The sequence below is a fragment of the Xiphophorus couchianus genome, chromosome 13 (genome assembly GCF_001444195.1).
Source record: "Xiphophorus couchianus chromosome 13, X_couchianus-1.0, whole genome shotgun sequence".
Lineage (NCBI taxonomy): Eukaryota > Metazoa > Chordata > Actinopteri > Cyprinodontiformes > Poeciliidae > Xiphophorus > Xiphophorus couchianus.
In genome coordinates, this window is record NC_040240.1 from 29,301,153 (window position 1) to 29,313,394 (window position 12,242).

A 12,242-nucleotide genomic window follows, 5' to 3' on the forward strand; every position below is an offset into this window, starting at 1 on the left:
TTCCTCCTCGAGTACCACAGACTAATCCTTCATATGGACCCTCGGGGGCAGCCCGAGCCCACTATCTTCCTGTGTCCACTGGGCTGAAACTAGAGATTCCTCCACATCAAACATACACTGAGGGCCCCACCAGTAACTCCCACATTCAGCAACAGGCCCCTCATATTACATACCGTTTAGAAGAACTGAGGCCATTGACATCTCCAACAGTAGCTGTTCGTCTCCAGACAGACACTCTCACCCCAGCATGTGCCATATACACTACTCTATCTCAGTGCATCCCCCAGAGGCCACATGAGGCATTCGACAGCATCTCACCTAAAATATGTCTTTCAACAGCCGAACTCAGAAATCACCCAAACACAAGTTTAGACTTGCAACCATGGTCTGAGGATGGCCCAAGGTGTCCAGGATCCAGTTGCAACAAACGTATGCTTTCCCCTTCAAACAGTATAGAGCTCAACCCCGAGTCACAACAGCAGCAGAAAAGAGTAAAAGAAGAAGAGGAGAAGGAGGTTGGATGTGCCAACATATCAGCACTTAATACACAGAGTCAAGAGCTCAAAAAAGAAACTCTATCATGCTTACCAGGTGTTTCTTCTCCAGCCTCATGTGCTGAACCCTCTTACCCCAGCCTGCTCTCAAGCACTTGTAACAGCTGGTGCTATTTGAACTACATAAAGCCGAATCCATCGACTCTGGATGAACAGGAGCCCTCGGTGTATTCATCGTGGTCTACTAGTGGCTATGACCCCAACCCACCTGGGCTCTGCAGCAAGACTGTACTCTCGCTACTGCACTGTAAGCAGAGGCTCACTTCCTCCATTTATACTACATCATCCATGACAGTCAGGATAACCCAATCCATGGAGGATGAGGACTGCAAACGTCTCTGCTCTGCTGAGGTAGGTACTGCACTGACCTTTGAGGGGTTTTTTTGTCTGTCTAAGAAATGTTCAGATTGAGAAGACAGATCATTACATAAAATACAGTAGAACTTGAATTCTGGAAGCAGCAAAAGTCTGTTGATCATTGTTGTGGACATTTATGTTGGAGTTTTGCAAATCATAAGTTCTATTAATTTTGTTTTTCTTTGGGCACTTATACTAACTTATATGTAAGGTCATTTTGAACCAATATCTGTATATACTGTAATTGTTCCTTTTTGAATTGTTAAGATTACTTTGGTAACTTTTGGACCCTCCCATTAATATAAGAGATTAAGACGACACCTGGCCGGTGTGATGACCAGGTGTCATCTGGCCGGTTTGTCAACTGGCCGGTGTGATGATGAGAGATGTTTTAAAATGACTTTTTGAACTGGTAAGATCAGGTTAAGTTAACTTTTTTTTTCATCCAAGTGTAAGCGATTCTTAGTTATTGCTCTATTTTTCTCCCTAGAAATAAACTACATAGATTTTTCAAACAAGTCCGAAGTGCATTCGAGAAGCAAATAACCTGTTGCTTTGAAATATTTGGTTTTGGAACTTGGAAGGCTGTGACAATTGTGATTCTCAAAAATGTTTTGCAACTTATAAAAAAATTTGTAGTTATGGTCATCAAAGACAAAACTATCTACACGTAAGTCTATAACAGATGGTATATAACACTTTGTTCAGAGTGAATTCCTAGGTTTTGTTTCCCTTGCCATGCAAGAGGCAGAATTGGTTCATTTTCCCCATTTCTTGTTTCTGAGTTCAGGTCTACAGCACTCCCCCCTACTGCATAGACCATGAGCGGGTGGCAAAGGTTCAGCTGCCGACAGATGACATTGCGAATAGCAAAACCAACGAGCAGAAAGAGAAGAAAAGACCAAAGCAGGAAGTCAATTTATGCTTCAGAAACAAACAGCCTCTTGAAGTGCGGATATCTGAAAGAAGGTGAGCTTAAACGTCTTCATGAGCCATAAACAGTAGCTGGATTGAACACCAGTTTGAATCGAAGCTTTCATCACCCAGTTTATTCATGTTTCTTTCCTTCATGATGGAGAGGCTCAGTGTTGTCTGTGTGCACCAACAGAGTCCGTCTGTTGAAGGACTGAAGCCAGAAAACTACCTGAGCTTCCTCCGCGCCTGCAGAGATTCATTTACACCAGCAATTGCTGCCATTCTCATCCAGTTCAGTAGCAAAGTGGGGTGTGTGTGTGTGTGTGTATGTGTTGGTGGTGTCACACTGACACTAAATAAATGGGTAGAAAAATAAGGGAGGAACTCCAGAGTGTAACTGCACATGCAACCACATATCTCTATAGGGTGGCCATTTTCATTCTTGTTGTGTCTTAGAATTTAATTTCAGCCGCGGTGCCATTCTTGTCATTTGCTTCTGTGCGTGTTCAAAGAAGAACAAGGTCAGAGCCTATCAGTCAGAGGAGGGTGGTCAGTGTGCTGACCACATACTGAACCATGAAACTACAGTATTTGTTTATGCTCCAGCCTTTTTCCAAATTGAATTAACTTAAACCCTTCTTAAATTCTACATACAAATACCCCCTTACAACAGTGTGGATTCTTTCTTTTTTATTACAGATTTTGGCTAATTTATTAACAAGGTAATTAATTCAACGAACTCAACAAAAAATGGCCATTTGCTAAACGAACAACATATACAGAGCGATGATTAAGTCAAAGTTGTATATATAATATACACATTTTGCATTTAAGAGAAAGAAAATACGTTTGTATATAAATATATTCCAGCCAGAACTCAAGTGGCAGTTTTACCTTCACGACGTTCAAATTCTTAAAAAAAAAAAAAAGAATTGATCCAATAATTTGCTATGCAATTATTAATTAATTATTTGAAGAAATAGTCAATAGATAAACCCGGGTTGAGTTTTCCACATGTCGATGTTAGAAGTATTTCTTAGCTGTACTTACTACAAATGTTCAAGCGTTGGCTGAAGGAATGCTGTTATTGCATGTTAGACAATAAATGTACATAATGTTTATTCACCATATTTTAAAAGTGAATTGAAGTATTTGTTTGCATTTTTAATGTATTTCTTAAAGTGTATACTATAAACTTAAGTGTTTAAATGAAAGATTTGTGGAACATACAAATCTTTTAATCTGACTAATGGATCAATCTTCAAAACAATCGATTATTAAAATATTGTTTGTGTGCCGCTGCATGGAGGGAAGGAGCTAAATGTCAAAATTACCGTTTGATTATTACACGATTGTCAAAATTGACTACTTTGACAATCCTACTTGCTAACAGTAATTAGCAGTTGGAAAATCTCAGCGCCAAACTTTGACTTCCTTGGACAACCTGAATGTGCATTAAGGTAAAACCTCCATCTGTCCTTCCAGCATCAGCATATTTTTAAAAAGATGAATCAGTTCATTGTGATTCATTGGCAGGCGCGTGTAGGATGGGAGAGCATCTGCACAGCAGCTGGTACTCAGATTTTGGAATGAAACCTAGATGCGGCATCACTTTTTACATGTTTGCATCGATAAATCGGACATGAATTGTTTTTTTTGTTGTTGTTTTTTTGCAATTATGTACAGTTACGGAGACGCCCATTAAAGATCCACTTCATTTAAATTGTTCATAATCTAAAAATACACCTTCAGAGTTACTGAGAGGCCTCTGAAGCACATCTGTTGCTTGGTAGATTGTTCCCAACGCGCTGCTTACCGTTTCATCACTTTAGAGCAGATGTTTTAAAGTGTGCTGAAATAAAGCTGCAAGAGAAAAGGTTGGCTCTGATATGTTAGCTCTTATTACCATCGCTCTCCTGTTCTGTTGACTCATAAATTGAATTGATGTTAATGTCAAACAAATCGTATTGAAGCTACATTTGTCGCCTATGATTCTTTAATAAATGCGAGGTTCACCTGTCACTAAGACTGGCTTTAATTGGAAAGACTGCAGCTGCTAGAAGCTGCACTACTCATCATGTGCACAGAAAAACTCTTCACTACTGCATTTCAAAACAGCATCAAGCCAAAGTAAGGATGACTTTGAAAAGCTTTTTTAAAAGCAATTTAAAATTTCTCCCCGTTTTTGGTTCTTTTATAAAATAATTAGCTGCGGGAGCCAATAAAGTTCTTTAATGGAGTTAACTGCAGCGGACCAAAGGAAGCGGCTCCGTCGTCCGTGGCTGATGTTCGCGGATGTTCGTGTGTCGGCTTTACAGGCGTACCAGAAACACAATGCAAAGGTTCCAGCTCAGGACTTTTGCACGTACGAACAGAAAGACCTGATTATTTGCGTTAAAAATGTAAACATGTTAAAATCTTTGTAGTTTAGTAATGTTTCTGCTAGAAATAAACTACGTAGATTTTTCAAACAAGTCGGAAGTGCGTTCAAGAAACAAATAACCTGTTGTCACCACATGGCCTGTCTTGGAAAAAATGTTGTTTTGGAGCTTAGAAGGCCGTGACAATTATGATTCTCGAAAATATTTTGCAACTTATGAACATGTTAAGATCTTCATATTTAATTCATCCAAATTAATTTTAAAAAAAGGGGGGGGGAGGGGCTTGGCCAAAAAAACAATCACCACCTCCGTATTGCCAAAAGATGATTTCTTCAAAAATCACTTTTGGCAAAAAAATTACTTATACCATTATATTAAAAATAATCCATTCATCCATTTTCTTACAGCCTTGTCCCTGGTGGGGTCAGGAGGTGCTGGTGTCCATCTCCAGCTAACGTTCTGGGCGAGAGGTGGGGTCACCCTGGACAGGTCACTAGGTTGTCACAGGGCAACACAGAGACTTACAGGACAAACAACCATACACACACACACACACACTGACACCGAGGGAGAATTTAGAGAAACCAATTTACCTAACAGTCATGTTTTTGGACTGTGGGAGGAAGCCGGAGAACCTGGAGAGAACCCAGCATGCACGGGGAGAACATGCAAACTCCATGCAGAAAGACACCGGGCCAGGAATCGAACCCAGGACCTTCTTGCTGCAAGGCAACAGTGCTACCAACTGCACCACTGTGCAGCCCTATTAAAAACAATATGTCAGATATTTTTTCTTTAATGTCTTCAAAATGAATGTTTTGTCTTTTTATGTGGTGTGTGTAAACGTCTGGTGCAACTGTAAATATCTCAATGGTACAGAATGAGGGAAAATGTATCATTGGTTCTACATACTGAAGAAAATAGAGAAAAGTACAAGATTTCCAACTTGAACTGCTTGGTAAAAGGACAAACGCCTAAACTGTGTAGAGACTCTGATCGCTTTCAGAAGTTAATGTTCTGGTTAATGGTGTCATGTTCTGAGCATGAATCAACAACCAGCCCTGACACACCCAGGAAAGATTTTATTAGAAACACTTAGAAACACTATTATTCTTTATTTTTTTAAGCTTTGAGGCTGGCCAGTAATTTTTGGGGGTGAGCACCTTTTAAGATATCTGCAAGATATTAATTAGCAATAACAGGTGTCTTTTATTTTCTGGTTCCATGAACAGGAGTTCTGCCACAGTCCCACCTTGTTTTTCTGTTTTATGTTGGCCCATATATCTAGTTTTATGTGTCATAATACCTGACAGGAATAAACACACCGGGGAGCGAAGAGAGATGCCATCTGCACATCTTGGGATGTGATGTGAGCGCTTGTGCATAAAGCCATGTTGTGACTCACGTTGCCGCGGCAGCGCAGCCTTCCTAAAGACGTGACTCATCTGCAAACCCGCTTACTTTATTTTTTCTCCATCTGTTCAGTCTGTCTGAGGTGCAAAAAGACAAAACGGAGGCAGCAAGGACACCAAATGTCACCCAGAACAGGGAAGGCTAAGAGCATCCACTCTGACGTGTGGAGTGTGAACGCTGTGTGTGTGTGCAGGGTCCTTACACTGAAGTGTCTTTATTTACCTGGAGGTTTTCTCAGGATGTTTTCACAGCTGATGGAAAAACCGGCGGACTCAGTTCAATCGGGGACCAAAGTTATAAAGTTTTCTTCCAGTATCAGCTGCTTCAGTTCGCTCTCACACTGCGCTGTGTCAAACGAACCAAACCCGTTTGGGGTTAGCTTGGGATAACTGACAAATCACATTGATGCTGAACAACAAGACAGCATTATGTTCTTACACGGCCATCATCTGCAGATTTGTGAAGAACAGTAGGAACAGAACCTTCATCAGTCCAAGTCTTTTGGTGGATCTTGTCGTGTTCTGTTGGTAGTTTTCAGAGAAATCCTTCCTAACCTGGTCTGTTCAAACTGCAACTTTCTTTAGCAACATCGCAGGAACATTGCAAACAGAACTAAGCCGTGGAGCTCTGTTCTCTGTGGCTGGGAGAAAATGCATGGACACATGCTCTGTACTGCAGTTATGAAAAAAATAGTTACCTTTTCCAGCAGCCATTGTGCAGCATAAATCCTGCACAACAAACTTAGCATCGTCTTGTAATAAAGTGGGTGGCGCTCCGCTTGGGTTTCCAGGGGAGGAACTCTGCTTGGTTTGAGGTTGCTAGGTTAAAAAAATGTGATGCTAAAATTTGGAGGTTTTTTGAAATGGGTCGTTTTGCAGACACCAGCAGAACATTGACTTATTCCCAAAAAACAACTGGGTGTTCTTTTTCTAGAAGCAGTAGATAACCACACGAAGGACAGAAACATGTAAAAGGTGAATTTTGCATAGCAGTGGACTTCTGAAAGCTGGTCTGTTGAAGCTGAGCTAGGCGCCTACACAGTGCAGTGAAGCCAGACGGCAAATGTGCTAACAGCTAACCGATGTAGATGTTAAGCCCCGGCTAACAGGTCAGCTCTGGGACAAACTAAACCTTCTTGATCTCCCACTCGTCCAGATCCCAGACCCAGCCAGGAGTGGTGTGTGGTGAGTGTGACAGGAAGAGCCCGGGTGAGTCTGGGAATCCCACCGCACTCCCAGAGGAATCCCAGACGTCTGTGTGCGAGGTGTGCAGCGGCTCGCTGGACGCTCCAGGTGAGATAAGAACCAGTGAAGCTGCTGCTCTTCTTCTCTGCAATGGGCTCCTTTCCGCAGAGCTGCTGTTTATTTTCAGTGGGACTTGGGGAACACCTGACACCTGGGGAAGAGAGGAGAGGTCACCAGGACGACACACCTGGAGGTTTGTTCCAGTCTGTGTTGATGATATACTCCTGTTAAATATGACTTTGACATAAAGAAACTTTACTTTGTTTTTTCTTCATTCTCATAGCAGCTCATTTGTTAACAATTTATTTGAAGGGGTGTGCATAAGACTTATATTTATGACACATGACAGTGTCATAAATATGACATAACACCAGTTAAGAACATGAAAGAGCCTTTATGAATATTTATGACTGTTGTCATTAAGTACCTTTTGGTAAATAGTCACACTTTTAATGCAAAGTTGCCTTAAAAGTCCATTAAAAGTGCCAACTTTGCATTAAAGTGTCAGTATTTACCAAATAATTCAAAATTGGTGCTTTTAATGGACTTTTAAAGCAACTTTGCATTAAAAGTCATTATTTAGCGATTGACACTTCATGACAACAGTCATAAACATTCATAAATTAAAAAATAACAGAAAAGTATAAAATCAGTTTTTCTTTCTGCTCCAGGAGAATCGAAAGACCAAGCAGCCGATCGAAACCAACTCAGGGAGTCTGACCGCCAAGACGCTGCTCACGAGGATGATGACGGCACACATGATGAAGGCAGCGGGTCCGCAGTAGCTGACAGTTCACACACCAGAGGGGAAATCGCTGGAGCGGAGGGCCGGCTGGTGGGGAACACGTGCAGCTCGCCCCCCCCTACTCCCTCCAGGAAGAGCTCCACCAGCACCAGGAGGGCCCTGTTCGCCCGCAGGTGTCTCAATGCTTCGTCCTCCGGGGCCTCCCACTCTCCACACACCCAGTCTCCAGATCCAGGAAGGGAGCCGTCTCCACCTCGCAGCCCGTTGCCCGGCCCACACCCGTCTCCTGCGCTGTCTCCGTCCTCTCGTCCCGTCTCCTCAGTTCTGAAGACAGCAGCGTCTCCAGTCAGGGGCCCGGCCGAGGGGTCCAACTCCGCCGGGCTTCCCAGCTCCCCAGCTGGTGGATCTGCTCGGTGTCAAACCTGCCGCCAACCTAAGGAGTTACGGCCTGCTGCAGCTCTGGTGAGTCTGTTGAATAAATTTATTATTGAATCAAACTTCAGTTCATTTGCCTATAAAGTCCAGTTAGTTGGGAAGGTGTGAATGCGTAATGGAACTCTGATGCAGATTAATTAAACAAACTCTGGTCCACCTACTAACCTCGGTCCTGGTCCAGGTGATATGAACCCTGGAGCGGTTCAAATTAATATGAGGAGCCAAGTGGATCAGAGACAGCTCCAATAGCAGGAAGTTGACTACAGCACAGTGCATTCTGGGTAGAACCCAAGCTACCTTGAGGGTCTTGTGCTAATGGGAGAAATGTCTTGTGGTCTTTTACCAAAGGCTAAAGAGAAATCCTACAACCTCTACAGTCAGCTGTCACTCCAGTTTTGCTTAGATTTTGTGAAGAAGGAAGTTGCCTTCAGATGTTTTTGTCATTTCTTTCAGTGGTTCTTGGTGCAGCGCCCCCACAGGTGAAGGGTTTGATGATCAAAGTGTCTGATTGATTTGACAGAGTGCAGAGTGAAAGAGAACCATAGCAGCTGAAAACGGAACAAATGTTGCGAATTTGGTTCCCAATCAGACCGAGTCTACCGGACCATCAGGTGTGAAAACAGCCTAAGAATAAGCCAAACCGCAGCCTTCTTTCACCTGTGACTCCATCCATGTTGGTTCAGCTCAGCCGAAAATAAACGCCCTTCAGACTCAAACAGCCAATGTTGTGTGGCTCGGTTTAATCCCAGTCGGTCAACACGCAGAGCAAATATAGATCGGCTGCTACATCTCAGCTTGTTTAAAGTCGCATTTATTGGGACAGGAAGGAAAGGCAACTCTCATGCTTTCTGTCAACCTGTAACTCCTGAGCTCAGAATAAACCAGGAGAGCTTGGAAATAGAACCGGCATGTTTTCTCTGGGCAGCCGGCCGGAAAACTGGGAAGCAGGTGAAAGATTGGAGCCACAGGGAGGAGATGAAGACAAAAAACAGGGACATCATGAAAATGTGGTGGAAGCTCCTCAAACCGTGCCTTAGAAAAAGACTTCCTACCCCTTTAAATCTCTCCCTCTGTTGTCATGTCGCAATCTCAAACTGCAATGTGTTGATTGGGGTCTCATGTCACATAGCAACACAAGTGGTGAAGTGGAAGGAAAGGGATTCCTGTTTTTTAAATTTTTCTTTACTCTGATACGACTGTGGCTCCGTCGGGAGAGGAGCCATCTTGTAATCGACTCCAACTTTGAGCTTATGGAAGAAGCAACAGGCAGCTGGTAAACTAATCAGAACGTTTCACACAAAACACCATTTTTAATTTCTCTCCCAAACAACTTTTGTTAAGAATAAAGGTGAAAAAAAAGTCAAATGATAATAAAAACATTTTTAAAAACTCAGGGCAACCTCAAAGAGCTGCCTGTAGAAGTCATTTTTACTTTTCAAAGTTAGTGGGCGCAAAGGAAACTGTAACTGTTGATTGGAAGAACGTGGAGTCAATAGCTGAACTATAACTGAATGGAAACGGAGATTAAGAAAGGTGTAGAAAATGACTGAATGTTTACAAATGAAAATGGACGTTTTCAGCCAGAGATGGAAGGAGGTTAAAGTTTCCGTCTGTCTTTCAAGTACACAGGAAAGCTTTGATAATGGGCTTTTTGTTCGTTTTGGGTTTTTTTTGTCTAATCACCTCACTCGGATAATCTCCTGTTTTGAGTTGTGTAAAACTAAATAAAGAGTTAAAAAAAAAAGAAAAGAAAACGTTATTAGGTGCGACTTATATTCAGGTGCACTCAATAGTCTGGAAATTATGCTAACTACCTTTTAAAATCCAATGAGATCAAAGGCCTTCAGAGCCCATTAGTTGTGTAATTTGCTAGTTTTGTTCCTTTATTCCTTTTCTGAACTCTCCTTCCTGAATCTCCTGCCGTGTCACAATCATCCAGCTTCCGTTGCCCATCTTTGTCTCTTGTAGTCGGGGGAGGAGAGCAGTCTGGTCCCCATCATCGGCCCTCATCCTGCACGGCCTCGAGGAACCAACCGGCTCCTGAGCCACCTCCCGCTTCACTCCCAGCAGCCTGGCAGAACACCCAGCTTCTTGATCCCCATCGGGGGGATCCACATGGTCCAGCCCAGGTCCACCCTCCCGCTCTACCGCCTGGTGGCCAGCCCGGCGGCCTCCCGCATCCCAACCGGAAAGCTGGCTGCCCCGCAATACCAGGACGCCCACAAAGAGGCGGTGGCCAGCAGCGCTCCACGGCGCCCCCGGGCTGCAGAGCAAACAACCGCAGGAGACAAAGGCTTCCCCGTCCAGCAGCCCTCCACTTCCAGAAGCTGCACGGAGAGGCATGTTTACACTGAAGGTCAGAACTCCTCTCAGAAGCATCTCTGATAGGAGGGAGACTTTTTTTTTTTTTTAAAGGGACAGTGCAAAAAGAAGGAAAAAAAGAAAAGAAACAGAGTCCAGGTAATGGTGAAATATTCCAAAGCTCAACGAGACGAAAGCACTTGAGCACCGCTTCTGAATGACGCTGTTATGTAATTATCTGAATAATATATCTAAATATATAAATAAGCACTATGTTAGATATGCAGTACGTTTTGTAAATCTTTTTTACCCTTTTGTTGGACGTCATCCGTGTTAATTTATTTATGTGCTATTATGCAAATTCTGTACGTTATGCAACAGCAGCTGGAATGAGTTGAGTTTTCCCGTTAGCCCCATTGAGACAGCTCTAATTCAACTATTGCTATGTTATTGTACTGTATTATCAGAACAGATATTTATTCACTCAGACCAGTATTTAAAGTGCAATTTGATGTAGGATTGTGGTTTGAAGCGTCATTCTTAAAGCTGTGATTTTTCTGATTTGTCCGATTTTTTTTTTTGTTTTATTGTTGATGTTGAGGAGCGAGAAGCAGAGCTGGGATCAGCCTTTCCTGTAGGAAACCAGCTTCAGCTCCAGGTATAGGGAGAGCACTGACAGGTGATCTGATGGAGATGTTTCATGTACTCAGTGACTATAGTACTGTTGGCTTTCAATTGTCATAAACGGATGTGTGTGTTTTTTTGTTTTTTTTGCCTTTTCTAAATGATACAATCATTCATTTTCATGTTTGCCATTAAACGTCTCATTTTTACAGATTTATATTAAAACTGTGACACATGGCTGGTCTCTGAAGTCGTTCTTTCCATTTTATTTCAGGTAAAAGGAAGTTTCCTGTTATAAAAACAACTGATTTGAACTTCAAGCGTCTTGTGAGGTCTCCCTTTTTTAAAAGTTAAAGTAATTCCACTACTTCTCCCAATAATATAAATATGAATATAAACATTTCTTTAAATTGCTAGATAATAACAGTACAGCATCACTACTCAGATAAATTATTCAGTTATTCCAAGATGTTGCAATGTTTTATTTTTGTGACTGTTGCGACCTAAAATGACAGATTTTTAAATTTCTTTATTACGTTTTGAAAAAGGTTAAAAACTTTTTTTAAAGGTTAAAAACTTTTTTTAAACTTTAATTTTTGCCATAACATGGTTTTTACAAGAAGGCTGAAATTGTTGCACACAATCTTCCCAAAAAACAGTATTTTAACAGTTGGTATTTAAAGTGCAAATGACATCTTCAATTTCTCGAAATACAAATCATATCCTGTCCTCAGAGGTCAAAGTGCAAAAGAATTTCATATTGATCATTCAAGTTAACATGAACTGTTTACACAGTAAAAGCAAATCCTCAAAATAGTTTTTTGTTAAAAAAAATGCATAAAAAATATTAACAGTTATTACCGTTTCGCGTGACAGATGCTTCTGGTTGGAAAACCGGTTTTTCAGTTTACACAGAAAACCCCTGGTCCTTGTTGCCTAATGTTTAGGTGTTTGTTCTTCCTTTTTTACCCCATAAACTCCACTTAACCATAAATCCATGACTAAATTAGTTGACGATTACAGGACTACAACTGGCAGTAAGTACATTGCTGTAAACATAATCTTTCGTGTACAAACTACCACCGCTCACTTCATGCTAGTGTGGCTCCCCCCAGTGGCTATCAGTGACTGTTGCTTCAGTTCATGTTTTTAACCTATAAATTAATTCTTGGTTTGTTTAAAATCTAAAGTAATGACAGCGTTCACTCTTCCCTCCGTCTCCCTCTGTGGTGTTTTTAAGTCATTCTCTCTGCTGTGAAATGCCAGCTGATGT

The 12,242-nt window shown here is 41.8% G+C and overlaps 1 protein-coding gene across 1 annotated transcript; it reads left to right on the plus strand.

Annotated features, from left to right (window-relative positions):
• Positions 1–842: 842 nt before the first annotated feature.
• Positions 843–11,206, plus strand: LOC114156305 (zinc finger protein 40-like). Its single transcript, XM_028036665.1, has 6 exons — positions 843–905; positions 1,702–1,880; positions 6,752–6,912; positions 6,992–7,057; positions 7,536–8,071; positions 10,013–11,206. Exons 1-6 carry the CDS (start codon positions 843–845, stop codon positions 10,427–10,429), a joined length of 1,422 nt encoding a protein of 473 aa, XP_027892466.1. The 3' UTR covers positions 10,430–11,206.
• The last annotated feature ends 1,036 nt before the right edge of the window (positions 11,207–12,242 follow it).

Excerpts from the sequence above, each read along its gene's own strand:
- LOC114156305 (XM_028036665.1), top strand. The coding sequence starts at position 843 with ATGACAGTCAGGATAACCCAATCCATGGAGGATGAGGACTGCAAACGT. Across the intron at positions 906-1,701 it reads AACGTCTCTGCTCTGCTGAG|GTCTACAGCACTCCCCCCTA; the intron begins GTAGGTACTGCA and ends TTCTGAGTTCAG. Across the intron at positions 1,881-6,751 it reads GTGCGGATATCTGAAAGAAG|CTTCTTGATCTCCCACTCGT; the intron begins GTGAGCTTAAAC and ends GACAAACTAAAC.